Source organism: Balaenoptera physalus (assembly GCF_965194825.1).
Source record: "Balaenoptera physalus genome assembly, chromosome: 7".
Lineage (NCBI taxonomy): Eukaryota > Metazoa > Chordata > Mammalia > Artiodactyla > Balaenopteridae > Balaenoptera > Balaenoptera physalus.
Window position 1 is genome coordinate 53,345,406 of NC_138886.1, and position 14,144 is coordinate 53,359,549.

General features: G+C 39.6%; 1 protein-coding gene across 1 annotated transcript in view; it reads right to left on the reverse strand.

The window, feature by feature from the left end:
- Positions 1 to 14,144, reverse strand: part of LOC309665182 (uncharacterized protein) — a gene marked incomplete at its 5' end in the record, with an annotated part of 137,829 nt that overhangs the window by 101,691 nt on the left and 21,994 nt on the right. The window contains one exon of the mRNA XM_082471396.1: positions 1,780 to 1,937. Coding sequence (XP_082327522.1) covers positions 1,780 to 1,937 — 158 coding nt within the window. The remainder of the gene's footprint in view (positions 1 to 1,779; positions 1,938 to 14,144) is intronic.

The following is a 14,144-nucleotide window of genomic DNA, read 5'->3' on the forward strand; positions in this document are numbered from 1 at the left end:
GAGGCTCCCTTGGGCTGGTTTTTTTTTCTGATTTTTAGTAGGTGGCTTAATAATGATTGGTGAAGATGCTTAACAGAATGGGGTCAAGGAATACCTGATGAGGACCCGGTTTGGGAGATAAAATTTTAAGATTGTCAATTGCTAATAAGGCCCCAGAGAGGAAAAAACTGTACTTTGCAAATAATGACTTGTTATTTCATGTACATTTTATGCTGTGTATATATTATGAGGACTCCAGGATATAAGAGAGGGAAGGAGATAGAGTTTAGTTATAATGGGAACACTTACTTATTTCAACTTCCACCTTTGGAGCAGAGCCAAGTGCATCTTGTGAGCAATATGTACAATGAATACAAATATTCTATAAGTCAGTTTTAGGAGTGGCAATTGAAAAATGAAAAATAAAAAAAGCAAGAAAGAAAATTATGTGATTCTCCCTTGCCTGTTTTATAAGCACAAGGTCCTATGTAGAAGTACCATTAGGTGCCTACGATCTCTCCCCCAGCAAATTTTCTAACCTGGCCAAGCACAATAGCTTAGACATAGTGGGGCAGCTCAAATGTTTGTGCAAGAAATAGCTACATTTGTAAGAGTTTACTAAGCACTTTCACCTAAATTATTACAACAGTCTCCTACGAGATTGCAATACTCTTAATAATTTGTAGATAAGGAAGGCGAAACTCAAGAAGTTAAATGCTTTCTCCAAGATCAAATAGCCAAGGAAGATCCAAGAGGGGTCTCCAAGTTAGATCTGACTCCAAATTCAATGCTCTTTCCACTGACTGCCCAGAAACAATATACACCAAACTAGAGGAATGTTCATCCCCCAGCACTGGGCTTGACCACAGCCTGGCAACATGATAAAAATGAGCTCCAGAGTAACAATCCACATAAAAATAATTGGTTTCACACAACACCTTCTATCTCCCAACTTACTTCAAATGCCTCAGTCCACCCAAAAGTAGAGTCACATCCTGGCTTAGAAAGAGCATTTCATCACGCACCCATCATGAACCTTTATTCACTGGAAAACTACATATTTGTTCAAGAGGTCTTTGACTACCACTCATCATTCAGTTTTCAATCGGTTGTCTGTTGGTAGCATCTGAAATGACAGAACTTGTTTGCAGTGAATGACAGGGTCATTTCCAGTGAAGCTCAAGTTTATGAACTAGTAAGACCAAATGTGTAAAGTGAGATTGAAAATGCCATCACAGGGACTTCCCTGGTGACGCAGTGGATAAGAATCCACCTGCCAATGAAGGGGACACAGGTTCGATCCCTGGTCCAGGAAGATCCCACATGCCACAGAGCAACTAAGCCCGTGTGCCACAACTACCGAGCCTGAGCTCTAGAGCCCGCGAGCCACAACTCCTGAAGCCCACGCGCCTAGAGCCCGTGCTCCACAACAAGAGAAGCCACCGCAATGAGAAGCCCGTGCACCACAATGAAGAGTAGCCCCCGCTCGCTGCAACTAGAGAAAGCCCATGCACAGCAACGAAGACCTGACGCAGCCAAAAATAAATAAAATTAAATCTTAAAAAAAAAAAGAAAATGCCGTCACATCGGTTTTAAAGGTTTTTCAAAGTTTAAAGATTTTTCAAAGCATGCACAAGAATCACCAAGTTACTCATATATGTCATTAGTTTGAATGGAAAATAATTTCAAAAGCTACTTTTCCATGCAGATTTTGATCTAGAGTTTTGTTTTCCAGAAACTTCTTATTTCAGCTCCACCTGGAGAGTTTTCTATTCTATTCTACCACACAACCTGACTTACCTCCACCAAAAGGTCCTGAGGATTCCAGGGGTCTCTCCCTTCCTTGAGTTGCTTTGGCCTTCTTGTATAAATCCATCAAGGCTGACACTTAACACATGGTCATCTGTCATTTCTTCATATACAGACGTCTTTTGTTCCTTGCCAAGACTGTAGCTTTCCTGAGGATAAGTACTGCATATTACACGTTTCGTACTGTAACAAAACCCTATAGACAGATAAAGTAACTGCACTAGGTCTTTAAAATAGGGGGTATTATTATAAGGTGGGAATTTGGAGGTAAATTTAGAGGTATCACTGATTACACAGTGATAGAAGGGTTGAGAAGCCAAAAAGAGTAAGGCAACCGACAGGTTAGCAACTGTAGGAATACTCTATCGTTTTTAGAGGTGGGGGAAACAATGGGAGGAGGTATGTTACCACAACCCAAAAGCCAGAGCCTTTAAGTAAGAGCTAGACCATGAAGGAGACCCAGCTACTGCCAGAGACACCAAAGGAAGCAAAAATAGAGGTAAGAATACCCTGACATCTCTGCCCTACTCTCACCCTCCAGTTTTCTACCAGGGCCTTCTTTGGGTACACCTACTTGGAAGCCAAAGAGTCAGAGAGCCTGTATTGTGACAAAAATCAGAATGAGAAAAGGACCCGAGAGTAAACAAACAGCTTACAGAAATAGCGATTAATAAATTCTTACTGGTAGGTATAGAAATCAATTAATCCATAAGCAATCATTGTATATTACAATTCAAGTTTCCCTTTAAAAATGGTTAGTAAAAACGACTGTAGGATGAGAGATTGTTTAAGATGTGTAGAATAGGCTTTTGCTTCTAGTAATGGAAGACCAGGAGATCTGGACCAATCTTCTTTCTGAGGATAACTAATGTACATACACACACACACACACACACACATATTCATAACATACATATATTTATTCTGCTTGAAAGCATTGGACAGTTAATGAGACAGTAAAGATCTAATGTTTGGGTTTTTCCTCTGACGGAATTTATCAATTCAGGAAGAGGCAGCCAAAGGGCTACGCAGCACTTTTAACAGTTTCATGGAGATAAAATCACAAATGTTGTAGTCTTGGACTTGGTAAGAGAGCCTAGGTCACCCTAACAGAGTGACCCAAAGGAGACTGGTTCTTGCAGCAGTTTCAGCTCAGCTTCGAATCATCTTTATCCCTGAAATTGGATTAAGATGATTCCAGATTCAAGAGCTGCCAGGCATGTAGTAGAAGAAAACATATATCTTCCCTACAGAAAGAAATTATCCTACACATCAAATTATTTCTACAAATAATTTTTCAATACAGTTTCTGAAACCCAAAGAAATAATAGCAAGAAGACAAGAAAAAGAGACATAGAGCCAACAGACAATGGAAATAGACCCACAGTGGATCCAGATATTAGATTTATCAGGCATGAACTTTAAGATAACTATGGTTGCTAAATGTTGATAATTGTTGAAACTGGGTAATGGATTCTTGTGGATTCTCATACATTTTCCTCTACTTCAGTATAGATTGTGAATTTTTCATGACAAAAAGAAAAAAGTCTATGGATCAATCCAAAGAGAATCTTAGTTGGCTCTTTTGATATCACCACATCAATAACACACTGAATACCATTGTCCAGGGAAACATCACATCATCTCTCTGATATTCATCAAAGTATGGTATGTCATGAATAGCAATGAAATATAGAAAGCATAAAAACAAAACTATGCTTACTCTTTCAAGGAGTTAAAAGACCAGATTATGAATTCAGCACAGAATAGAATTTATTTTTAAAGGACATTTCAAATTGAAAAAGAACTAAGTAGAAATTCTAGAATCAAACAATACAATAACCAAAATTAAGACCTCAATGGATCAGTTTAGAGCAATTTATACAGAATTGAAAAGAGACTTAATGAACTAAAATTAGTGAATAAAGTAAGAAAAAAATACTTTAGAGACAAAAAGTTGGAAAATATTTTTTAAAGAGGGTAGAAAAAATAGTGAGAAGCTCCAACATACTTCCAGAATCCTAGAGAGAAAGGAAAGAAAAAAATGAATCCAAAATAACACTTTAAGAAATAGTGGCTGAGAATTTTCCAAAATGATGAAAAACAATAAATTGTGGATTCAAGAAGTCCTGTGAACTCCAAATAGGATAAATAACGAAGTCCTCGCCTAAGACTTTACTAGGCAAATCACAGTAAAACTGCGGAAAACCAAAAACAAAGAGAAATTTTAAATGCGGTTAGCATACAAAGAAAATTGCTTTTAAAGAAGCAAGGAGACCAACAGCCATCTTCTCAAAACATGAGAATGAATGCCGAATGAAATTTCTTCAAAGTAGTTGCTTTTTGAGAGGAACAAGGAGTGACTGGGAAGAGACATGAGGAGGACTTAAGGGCTGCTCTCAATATTTTACTTCTTGACCTTGGTGTGCTTACATGGATATTTACTTCATGAGTAACCACTGAGCTATATATTTATGCTTTGTGTACTTTTCTGTATGTTTGTAATAGTTCATAATATGTTTAAAAAACAGATTGTGGTAAAAAGAATTCTAATTATGAAATAATCATGCAATAACTGTCATGCTGTGCTTAGCTCTGTTTGAAAGCAAACTTTATTGTACAATAAAATTTTAGGCTACAGAAGGAAAATCCTGAATATTTGAGATAAAAAAGTTTTATGAGGCCCACGTAGGTAACTAAAACCAGCCTATCCTCTTCTTTCTTATTTGTGACCCTGAAGAAGCCTGATTCTAATGACCAAATAAATATGCTAATCACAAACAGCCATAACAATAATATGTTAAATACGCTTTCAGAGTGCTTAGTTGAAATCTTTGAAAGCCATTTGCCTCCAAACCCTTCACTATACACCATCTGCTGCTATTGTTATTTGTTTGTCAAATTTTACATTACAAAATTTAATAAATAAAGGGGCAAGACTAGGTCTTTTACAATTATTTCATCATTAATTGTACTATCTTTGATAACTGACTTTTCTCTATAATGAAATATGTACGCTATCAAAATTATAGGATAGAAATGGATCGATGCCATTCTTTCTAGAGTAAGCTGCATCCATGCTGCTTATGAAAACATGAAAACACAAAGAGAAGCTAATTGCATAGAGTAAGAGTTTTAATTGACAAGTACCTGACCATTACAGAAATTTCTACTTCCAGAAGCATCCCAGCTGACATTGTTATAGAGTAACATAACTGAAAAGAGTGGGACTAATTGGAACAATTAATTAAAAATACACAATTAGCTTCCACCGCAGAGATATTTTTTTAGTTCTTATCCTCATTGCTTGAGGCCTGTGAGGATTTTATGAAGTCTTACCACAGGGGGGTTGTCTGTGCTGATAATTAACAAGGAGAGACTGGGAAAGAGCGGGAGAATTCACAGGCCAACCAGGTGAGGGAGTCTGGCCAGTTTCCTCCGGGATGAGCCAGGAACAGAGCAAAGGCCAGGAGCCTGAATGACAACACAGGGTGGGGTCTAAACGAGAGCCCCCGAAACTGAGAGGTTTAATTCTCTTGCCAGTTCCTCTGTCGGTAAAGAAGTAAGGTAACTCCTTACTAACTTGTCTACTTCCTAAGAATGTGGAGAAGACTCAGCAATGACTTCAGTATTGTCAGGGAAGAACACTGCCCCTTTGTACTTGACCATCACTGCCACCCAGCCTGAGGTTGGGGGACTTCAAGGTTTGGGAGCTGGTTTCTAGAATAAAATCTGATTTCTTTGGTTCCACCTCTGAATGATAAGGAGTCAGAACATCTCTAGAAGGACATGAAGAGTCAAGAAAGGGACATAGTTTCCTCCACTCACATCCTGATCTCACAGGGAACTGACCTAGCTCTCACCTGAAACATGCAGAGAATATACCAATGATCCTGGGGTACAGGGTAGACCACAAAAATCCCTTTACTATATTTAAAATCAAGGTGTCAGGGTGAAGCTTGCACCCGGTTATCAAGCCCCAAAGGAAGCTGAAAGTGAATAAGTAAAAAGGAAAGATTCTTATTAGTAAGAGCCTTCGCTGGGAGGAGGTCACTACATGATCTCATGTGTCCATCTGCAAAGGACCTGCCTGGGTTTCCCTTGGCACCCTTTTTCTGGGCACTCTGCTAGGAAGTAACATTCTACATAGGCTCGCTTCTTTCCATGATCAATCTCTGTTCCAATCAGATGGAGCTAGAATCATGGTGACAGGCTATGTAAAGGGGATGCTCCAGTGAGCAAGTAATATGACTTAGGCTCCAAAGAAAGCTCTTTGCCATAGCTGTTTTCACGGTCCAGTACATGTTACATCTGAAAAAGATGAACTGGGTGATTCTTGGTCACAAATAAACCAGGTCGTTGTTTCAGCAGTTTAGTTCAAGCCCAGAATTGTAAATACCTGTTTTTACATGATACTTCCACAGACTTAAGATGACAAGTATAAGGGCAAAATACGGACCAGTTCTATAAATTCCTACACATTTAATAGAAACAAACAGTGAACAGCTAGAAAACAACACAAAGCCAATCTAAAAATCACTTAGCTAAAAATTTGAAATAGGTAAAGCTAGTGATGATCATATGGAGGAAAAAGTTAAATTTACCTTTATTTTCCCTCTTGATTCAACACTTAGCTACTGTAGCAATGACTGGATGTTTGATACATTTCTCTTTAACCTCAAACATATTTGCATTTTCTTTGCCATCCTCTAGTTGACCTCATATAAGTCACATCTACTTGTGCTCAGTAACTATGTCCATCACATAGCCAATCAAAAATTTATGATGCTTCAGTGACTGACGAAAAATGCCAAAACATTTTAATTGCTTTACATACCCGTGGCTTCGAGCTCACTCTCACAAAACCAATTACGGCACTGGCATAACATTTGGTAGCACAGAACAAATAGATGTAACCTCAAATGACATTCATTCCCAAAAAAGAAAGATGAGGGAAATTGTGTCAAATTAGAGTAATACAGATGGACTTAGAGCAAGAGGTACCAATATCCTGCTTAGATATCAGCTTCCCCACCTTGCCAGGATCGTAAAAGACAGAAATCCGCAAGAAACAAGAGCAAAAAGGAAGCAAACAACTATTATTATGTGTGTCTGTGGGCCCAAAATCAACAGTGAAAAGCTTGGAGAAGTTGGTATAGACAATAACGTCCCATTTTTTTCTATTTGAATTAAGCCGAAATAACTTTAGACTAAAGCAAGCTGACCTACCAGCATAGGCAGAGACATAATCAGAGACAGACAATAAGAAGCAGTCACTTTCCCCAGTTCTTAGCCCAAGAACTGGCCCAAATCTGACCACTGCCCAAGGGAGAAGAGAATAAAAGGGAGATAACGAGATAGCTTGGCCTTGCCCCATTTAGGAATGGTCTTGGACTTTAAAATTCAGCTCTTATACAGAAGAAATAGGAAATAACAAGCTACGATCAATGGCTAAATGTGATACTGACTAAGATTTGCGTGAACCAGGAATGCTCTCAGCTGAGTATAAAAGAAAATCCATCTAACACTGACTCAAATAACAGCATGTTTACTTCCCAAAAAAAGTCTGGATGCAGGCAATGGTTAGTGTTGGTCCACCAGCTCAAAGATAGCAGAGCCACGTTTGCTATTCTCTTGGTCTTTCCCTCGGGTCTGTTACCTCATGGTTGCAAGATGGCCATCAAACTCTAGGCATCACATCTAAATTCAAGGCTAGAAGTAAGGGAAAGGGGTTCCATTATCACTGCACTTTTATTTGGAAAACGAAACTCTTTCCCAAATCTTCCAGCAGAATTTTGTTTACATGTAATTGGACAAAACTGTTACCATATGGTCACTCTTGGCTATAAGAGAGTATTGGGGATGTGGGAAAGGGACTTCTCCTCCTTCTTGGGTAAGAGTGAGGTGTGGCGCCAGGGGCAAGATAGAAATGAGGAAATAAAAGCCTTTAAGGAGATTAAGTAATGATCTGGCATCAGAGTTTCAGGTAAGATCACTAGAAGTGCGTAGGAAACATTCCCTTCCCTACTTCTCATGCACAGGAAGATATTTCACCAAAGAGCAGACTATTTCACACCAACTTACCCTAATAGGGTGAGCGTCAAAGGTTTCCCTGGACTAACAACCAGAAGGACCCAGAACACGCCTGGAGCATCATCAAACCTGACAGGTCAAACTACTTACAGGCCTTCTTTAGTATTTCTATCAGGCTATTTAGAGCCTTCTTTAGTATTTTTATCTACCAAACAACAAATAAGATGGGGAAATGATGTTACACTGAGATACAGAAAGACTCTTGCATGGACAATGCATGGCCTGGTGCAGAAAATGCCAAAATAAATGAAATACTTGATAAACAACTGAATAGCGATGAGAAAGCCAAGACAATTAAAATGTACTACTTCTGAAGGAGCCTCAGAGATAGAAAGTTTAGAGATGAAATAGGAAAAAGTAGAAAAGGCCCTGCAAAACTTTTCTAAAAACTAATTGGTAAGATGGTAAGGAATGGGGGGAGCTATTTTGATGCAGACATGACCTTATCTTTTTTCAAGCATGTGAAAATCCACTTGGGGCAAAATATTTTGGCCAGACCCTAATTGCACAGTATGTTTTTCAAGCTAATAAGGCAAACATATACCACTTAGATTCTAATGTGCTATGATATCAAAGGGCTTTGAAGTATTTTTCATTTACTCAGTTAGCAAAGTGGTTCTGAGTCCTTTCGATCCACTAGATGCATTTGGGAGCTTTTAAACTTACAGATGCCTTGGCCCTCCAACTCCCCAGAAATTCTGATTTCATTGGTTTACGGTAGAGCTCAGGCATAGGCTTGTTTTGCTTGTTTGTTTGTGTTTGTTTTTTGTTTTAAACTCTTGCATTGATTCCAAAGTGAAAGCCAGAGTTGAGAAAAACTGGATCAAAAAAATAATACTCAGTGGCATTGAGGGTACAGTGAAGTCAGAACACAGAGAAACACTAATGAGTGAAAAATCAGTATCATCTGTCTGAAATGCAATTTAATATGTCAGATGCCTAAACAAATTGATTCCCTTTCTAAGAATATATCCTAAAGAAATGGGCAGAAAATCAAAGATTAATACACTGAAATGTTCACTGCAACATTAGTTATTAACAATATCTAATAATGGGTACAATTAAATAGCCTGACACATCTGCGTTAAAACGTTTTCAAAGAAAAACTTCAAAAGTGCTAACAATGGTCTCATAATGGGGTTACATTACTAACATTCATTTCTTTGTAGTTTTATGTACTTTTTCAAATGATCTATGTACACATGTTAATTTTACAATCAGGAATAAAACAAAAAACATTTCTTTCCAAAGCCTTTGGTTGTAGTATTTGTGGGATCTTCTTTTGGCTGGAAAAGTCTGATTACTGCCATATTTACTGAGTATCAGGCTTTTAGCTTTTAGTTTGAAGAAAAACTTAGGTTTTCATCATTAAATGATCAGGTCAAATAAGCTGTAGAGAAATACTCAAAATACTTTTTAGAGAAAGCTTTCATAGCTTCTTTATAAAATTAGCTCTTCTATTTCATGAAAAGTATAATTTAATCTTCAAAATATAATTTTAAAGGAATATAACTATATACAGTCATTATGTATAATGAAATTAGCCCAAATTTTCTATAGCATTGTTGCCAAAGATACTATTCCCCTAGGAGAAGTTTAACCAGAACTGTTTTTGAATATGTTAAATATACCAGATAATGCATGATACAGTAAACAACACAGAAAAGCTGTGGATATTCATTTATAAAGGTGTTCCCCCAGAACTGGACACTTCATCTTTTTCTCTCCTTATTCTGTGCTTCTCATTTTGTCCCCATGATCCTTTCCCCAAAAAAGAGAGGTAGTCGACTGTCCCTCTGAACTCAATATTTACAATTGCAATATTTAGTTTTGCTTCATGGAAACTCACAGCTGAGCCAAGCACACTGCAGCATTGGTTTCCAATTTCACATTCCCCAGAAAAAAACAGCTAGCTTAATGTCATGGTTATTGAGTTAATTGCTGTTTTGATGACTTGGGGTAATGACTTGCATAAGCCCCTAATGGAAACCACTTCAGAAAATGTGCACAAGCTCTGTTAGGTATGGACAAGAGTCCAGTCTGAGTCATTATGTTACAGAGAAGGATGACTGTTGCCACACTGGCTGAGAAGGGAGAAAGAGAACCCGGCCACGCTGTTAGCACTATGGGGTGAGAACCACTGGCTATTTGCTTAGCCGTCATGGATAAGGAAAAGGGTTCTTTCTCAATGGTTTGGGCGAGTCAGACGTGAGCTACTGTTCAGGTCACAAGGCTCGAATTCGCTAGAGGGAAAGAACACGTAGTTACCTCTGGACACACAGAGGAATATTATAGCTTATTTGGACGAGGCTCAGCCAATACTGCGTGAAAGAAGCCGGACTAAGAGCGGGTGTGGTTAGAGAGTCTTCATTTGCTAAAGGCAAAGACAATGGGCTGTAGACTGCAACCTAGGGAGGCCCAGCAAAGGAGGTGAGTGTAAATGAGCTCAGGAAAACCTATAAAACAGGCAGTTTGATCTGGGTACTTTCCACCCACTCAACACTAGGTGCTGAGCGGCTCCCCAGGGCCCACCCAGGTCCTGTCTTTGCTTTCACACAATTGTCAGTTAATTCCCACTAACTCGAAAACGGCAAAGGCAGGGCTGGCTGACAACATCCCAAGTGGTGACCCTCCTTGCGTCTATTTACATTTTAGACAGAGAGGAGAAGGGACGTGCAGAAATCCAGGAAAAACGCCGGTTGCTGCCCGGCAGGACCAGCAGCTCCCCTCCTCCCAAGCCCTCAACAGCAGCTTCTGCGAAGGGATCTAAGGCAGCTCCATTTCTCCTAAGATAGACTTGTTTCATCAACTTCTATTTTACACATAAGAAAACTGAGGTTCAAAGGGGTTAGATGATTTTTCTCTGGTCCTCCCCACTGGTAGATGCTGGAACTGGCATTAGAATCCAGACAGCCAGATGCCCAAGTGTTTTTGGACCCAACATTCTTGTTGCTACCAGGAAGAGGAACTCACTGAGACGTCTGGCTGGTAATTTGAATCTTGAGCATATTCTAATCTCTAGGAGGATAAGGAAAGGTTCGTTTTGTGTTGTTTGATGTTTTATTTTATTTGGTTTGTTTTTCTTAAAAAGCATGAAAAGGGGGCAGTTAAGAGGGTCCTCCAACACCGTAACTCCACCTTAAATAGAGACGGTGCAAAAGCACAGGGAAAAAGTTGATCGATCACTCTTCCTCATGAACCGCAAGTTTAATCACTAGGGGGTTGTAAGACCAAAGAACACTAAAAATAGTACATGTAAAAGAGGGTTGTCCTTTAGTACTATTATCTTTTTATAGACTCCAAATAAAAATAATTTCCCCACAATAAATACGATCTACAGCATGAGACCTGAATCCTGTTGGAGATGCCTCTTGGTGTCCATTACACACCACATCATTTCCCTGGTATCTGATGAAAGTGAGAAAGGTTGATGAACATTTTGGCATGCTTTATACAAGGCTGATCAATATTTTCCATTTCTCGTTATGCGCTTCTACAATTCACCAGCCGAGAGGACAAGTTAACCGGATACAGCAGGAGAGAGCAGGCCAAGCAGACCCATATGTCAAGGCAAAAAGAGAAGGGAAAAATTAATGGAAAGAAGCTGGAGGAAGGCGAAGGATTAGAGAAGCACAACAACAAGCTCATAAAAAAGCCTGTGAAGTGACAGTACACATATAATGAAGGTGGCGGAGTGAGCGAGAAAGCACCCTCCATCCACGCAGCGCCAGCCCAGTGTTGTCAGCCTGTCTCCACGTGACTGTCAGCAATTCCTGGAGCCCCAGAAAGCAGAAGCTTCAGATCCTAGACTCACCACCAAGAGGAGACCCAGAAGAGAACTTTGAAACTATGGCCACTTGCAGCATCAGCTCACTCCCTCTAAGATCTGTCTCGGTAGGCTGAAGGCTGCCCGTTAGAGTCAGTGCTGACAGCTTAGACTTCAGGCTCCCTGACGCTGCTAGGTTTGGGTGCCTTGCTTCCTGGGTCCCTGCTTTCCCCAAGGACTTGAGAGTTGGCAGTAATGGAAGAAAGGTGTGCAGATCTAGGGATAAAGTCAAGTCTTAGCCAGGTGGATTACCAGCAACTACCTATCTCCTAGCATGCTCTGGTGGGTTAGCATGAGGAGACTATATCGGAGCCCATTGCTGAGTTCCTTCAACTAAATTAAGCAGAGCTTGGGGATATATTTAAGAATATCAAAGCCAAACCATCACATGACCAGGGAATCAGGAAACGGCCATGAGACCAGGGTTAGAAATGTGGACATTAGAACCCATAAGAAGCCAAGAGAACAATGAAGAATGAGGTCAGGAGTGATGAAGACCCAAGTCAGGTTTCCTGGGAAGAAAAGGAAAATCAGGGACAGTCACTAAGGATCTGGTTGCTCATACAGATGGGAGACTAGGGAGATGGAACTCCAACAAGAACATCTCCTGTGGCTTCAAGGGACCTGCTGCATCTGCTCAAGTCTCCTAGACTTGATTCCTCCATGAATTTACCCCAGGGGCCACTCAATCTGCTTGTTTAAAAGTGGATGTTTATTAGGTTTGCTTCTGGGATACCCACAGCCCTCACTACACGTAATAAACTAATGACCCACAAAGCAAGAGGACAGCCTTCTGTGAAGGTCCAGTTGACATGACCGTCCAGACAAAGAAGGACCATCAGATGAGTCTTTGGCCTAATGGGATACATACTTGATAAGGGTTATCTCTAGGAAGGGCAAGGAAGAACATGGGACCAAGGCATCAGAAAGGGCTTTAATTTTATCTATAATGTTTTATCTTATTAAAAAAATTTGGAGTTTGAAATGTTAATTATAAACTTTACATGGTGGAAATAAATTGCTGTATTATGCTCAGTGCTTTCCAGTATTTTTTTCTAATGAATCGAAATAAAAAGAAAGAAACCAAAAAAAAATTATAAGAGAGAGGAAGGGAGGATTGGGGGATGGGAGGGGGAGGACTAGAGGGGGAAATAACAGGAAACGGGGGAGCTGGATGGGAGTGAGAGGAAAAGAGGAAACATTCACGTGGAAAGGCTCTGTGAGGCTACTAGAGAACCTAGGGGTCAACAGACACTGAAACCCAGCTCCACACAAGTATCTAAACTAAAGGGAGAATGAAGAAGTTTTAGAAGCCATGAACATCGAGACAAACATTCTTAGAATCCACAGATAGACCCAGAGTCCTCCTCCCAGGAATGGTGTGACCCGAGCCTCCAAAGGAGAGAAGAGAATTACAGGTGAAATCCATTGATGTTCCCAGAATTTCAGGGACCCAGTAACCCTCTGAACCAATCATCACACGTTTTTGAAGTCATTTGTCTAGTCTAGCAAGGCAGTTTCTCTGCTTTAGAATAGAAGCTCATGAGAAAAGAGGATTCACTTTGCAGTTAAATTCTGAACCAATCTGTCAGGAAAGTGACCTTGTCTATGATGGAGTACCTATACTACATTTACATTTCTGAAATAGAAGTATGAGCAGTAAACATACCACCTAGGGACAGCCTACCTCTCATGCTAGAAGCACAAAAATCCATTCCCTCTTGCGATAAGAAAGAAAACTGGAGTTTTTTCTCTTATAAGACTTTAAATATCCAAAACTAGCAGCTTATAAAATTTTCAATGCTGGAGAGAGGAAAAAAATCCCAAACATGTACAGATCGTTTCCTTTCATTAACTGAACACTAGTAACAGAGGAGGATTCATAAGTGCAGGCAAAAGACATCCTCTCATTAATCCCAGCTGCTTAATTAAACCAAATGAAAGGTTCTAATTTTATTATGTCTTTTCAGATACTTAAATTCATTTATTGGGAAAGGAAGAATTTAGAAGGTTCAAGTCACATTTGGTTAAATTTCCTCAGAAGAAATCATCTTTTAGTGCAAAAGGGATTGTCTGAGACAATCTGCTGACAGATTTCCTGCCCCCCACTTTTTAAGGCTGTCAGAGAACAAAGCAACCATAACACTGGGTCTGATTTCTACAAGCCACATATGATAGGAAGAAAAACGCTTAGCCTCTTCACTGGACAGTCACACTTCAGTCCCGGGAGAAGGTAAAATCTGACCACGGCATCTGGCTAGCAGAAAACTACCTCAATTTAAGAAAATGCATTTATATATACCTTCCTGGAACAGAAGGTAATTCAGAGTCGCAGAGAAAAAAGAGACACATTTCAAAGCCATACAGTAAGGCGATAAGGAAATCTATACAAGGTCAGCAAAGAAATATCTGAACCTAGAGGTCATTCAAGACATGA